Raw genomic sequence first — 2,549 nt, forward strand, 5'->3', positions numbered from 1 at the left:
CCCCATAGGCATCTCGAGGACCTGCCAATGAGGTAGTGCTAGAAGCCAAGCTGCTGAGAGCTCTGGACTGCTCAGGATGGGCTTCTGCCTCTCCCAGAAATCTCACGCTCTCAGATACCACACCAAAGCAAGCCCAGCACACCATGTCATACAGTCTCAGCTAAAGATCAGGGCCTCAGGCATCCAGTTACTCAGAAACAGCCAGCTCCCTGGGGCCTGGGGACAGCCAAAACTTGCCTCTAAGTGGCAATAACCATTCACTGTCCTGATCACCACAATATTCCTCCCAGAACTTGCCTCTTCACTTAGTAAATACAGGCTATATAGCACCACTGGGCTTCTATATTGGGTACCTATCTGTACCTAATCTCTTCTGCAGCCTCATGATGGATAATAAGGGAGACAACCTAATCCTGCTGCGAGTGCGTGCCACTGAAGTGCCAGGCAATGGGACAAGTAGAGGTCCCTACATCCACAAAAGATGGTAATGGATGGCAGAATCCACTAAGGCAGGCTCCATGAACTCAGTGTCTCACCTCTTGATGGTCTGGGTGATTGAGGTCTGTCGTTGTAGCACCGGTCTCCTCACTTCGTTAGGCAGGGAGGGCACGCGGGTGTTGTCGGCGGGCATGCTCACGCTGCGCAGAAAGGCCTGACGTCTCGTTGGCTGCAAAGAAAAGCAGGAGGGGAGTCAGTGTTCTGAGTGATGCTCTACAGGGCCAGTCAGGTTGTGAAACATTTAGTTAGCAATTCAACAGCCACCCAACACCCTAACCACCAGCTGGGTGCAAGCATTTGGGCAGCAAAATCAGGCTGACAAGGACTGTGTTCACAGAATCACAGGATGTCAGGGATTGGAAGGGACCTCGAAAGATCATCCAGTCCAATCCCCCTGCCAGAGCAGGAACCTCAATGAGATCACAATTCCTGTGTTCATGCCAGCCAGGAACGGCTCTGCAGAACAGAACACAACAGAACAGTCATCATCAAGGACACAGCGTCTGTGTTGCGGTGGGTCTCGGTTCACACTGGCTCTAACCTGGCCCATGGACTGATGTCCATTTCTAGATGGGGTCTATTACATGAGCTCCTCAAACAGATCCTCCTGGCATTTTTCTAGCCAGAAGGAACCCAGATCACACACTCCCAGACCACTCCACAAGGTGAAGAGAAGCAGAGTAAGTGAGATTTGCTTCATAAGTGACTCTGGATCTGCATTAAAAGCCTGTGAGGGCTGTGAGTGGGACTGTGCTGTAGCTGCTGCCTGGTGCAGGCTAAGCAAGCTGGGAAAGCCACATCAGCTTTGTTCATAACCTAATTGTCTGGATACACTCAGGTCCAAAAGCTCCTGGCATGTCTTGGCTGAATTTCAGCTACCAAATATGACACAACTCACCTGACCGTTCTCAGCTCATACAACTGCTGCCCCAGGGCTGCTCTGGATTAATTTTTCATTAGCTTGGCAGAGACACCATCTCTCATTTGTAAAATGCAGGCTGAGCAGACTGTCCCCCTGGCAAGTGAAGCTCTGATCAACTGTTCCTCTGGTCAGACACTGCCTCTTCCTTAAGACTACTTGCTACTCCAGTCCCTCTAGACCATAAAGCTAGTAATTTGCACTAATCTTAACATTTTTGTTATGTTTTATGTAAAATCAATGCATAAATACACAGGTTATAAACCAAAGGAGACCATTATGCACTCCTAACCTGACAGCCTGTGCTGTGCACACCCAACCTCCAGGGAACATCACCTCTGCCAGCTTCCATCATAAGTACAGAGTGTCTCTCCAGAAGGTGTCCAGCTGTATTTAGATATTTCAGGTAAGAGAACATCTATCAAAGCCTTAAATATGTGATTCAGAAGGTTTTAACCTGCACTGTTACAACCCTGCATTCCACTTCTAATCCCTGCAGACCAAACCCCAATCACTTTCCTTACAAGGGAAGACCAGGACCAAGATTTATCTGTCAGAAGCTGTCACATAACTGAAGTGCATTAAATCAAGGAATGGTGAAGAGGCCAGTCCTTGTTATTGCAAGCACGACATAAGTTCCCTCTTAAAACAAGCCTGTCCTCAGCCCCCCTCCAGGGAAGCTGTATAACCCCCCGTTTCTCTGATGGCTAAAAACTGTTCTTCCACATAAGCAGCTGAACCCAGGCACCGCACCCCACCCATGGAGCTGGGCAGAAAGGACCCCCTGGCTCTGCCTTTGGTGCACAAAGTCTCTACTCCTGCAGGAAGGTCACACAAGCAGCCAACAATCATCCTACCCAGGTCTCACCTGTACAAGACAATTGTAGCAGAAATTCCTGTTACTATTCCTATTCCCAGCACAAATACGGATGTTTTACTCTCTTATGTTGCACAGTTCCTATTACCCTATCACCCCATCTCTACTTCACTCTTTAACGTCACTTATTTCCCACCCCACGTGATTTTTTTATGTTCCTCATGCTGGTAACACCTTTGTGTTGCCAGTAACTGTTCTTTCTCTGCTGTTCCGGATGAGAGGCTGATATTATCCTGGCTGTTCATGTCAGATTCA

General features: G+C 48.5%; 1 protein-coding gene across 1 annotated transcript in view; it reads right to left on the minus strand.

Annotated features, from left to right (window-relative positions):
• RHBDF1 (rhomboid 5 homolog 1) overlaps nucleotides 1–2,549 on the minus strand; it is a 21,495-nt gene that overhangs the window by 18,416 nt on the left and 530 nt on the right. Inside the window, exon 2 of the mRNA XM_010177934.2 lies at nucleotides 537–667. Coding sequence (XP_010176236.1) covers nucleotides 537–667 — 131 coding nt within the window. The remainder of the gene's footprint in view (nucleotides 1–536; nucleotides 668–2,549) is intronic.

The sequence above is a fragment of the Antrostomus carolinensis genome, unplaced genomic scaffold (genome assembly GCF_000700745.2).
Source record: "Antrostomus carolinensis isolate BGI_N321 unplaced genomic scaffold, ASM70074v2 scaffold27421, whole genome shotgun sequence".
Taxonomy (NCBI): Eukaryota; Metazoa; Chordata; class Aves; order Caprimulgiformes; family Caprimulgidae; genus Antrostomus; species Antrostomus carolinensis.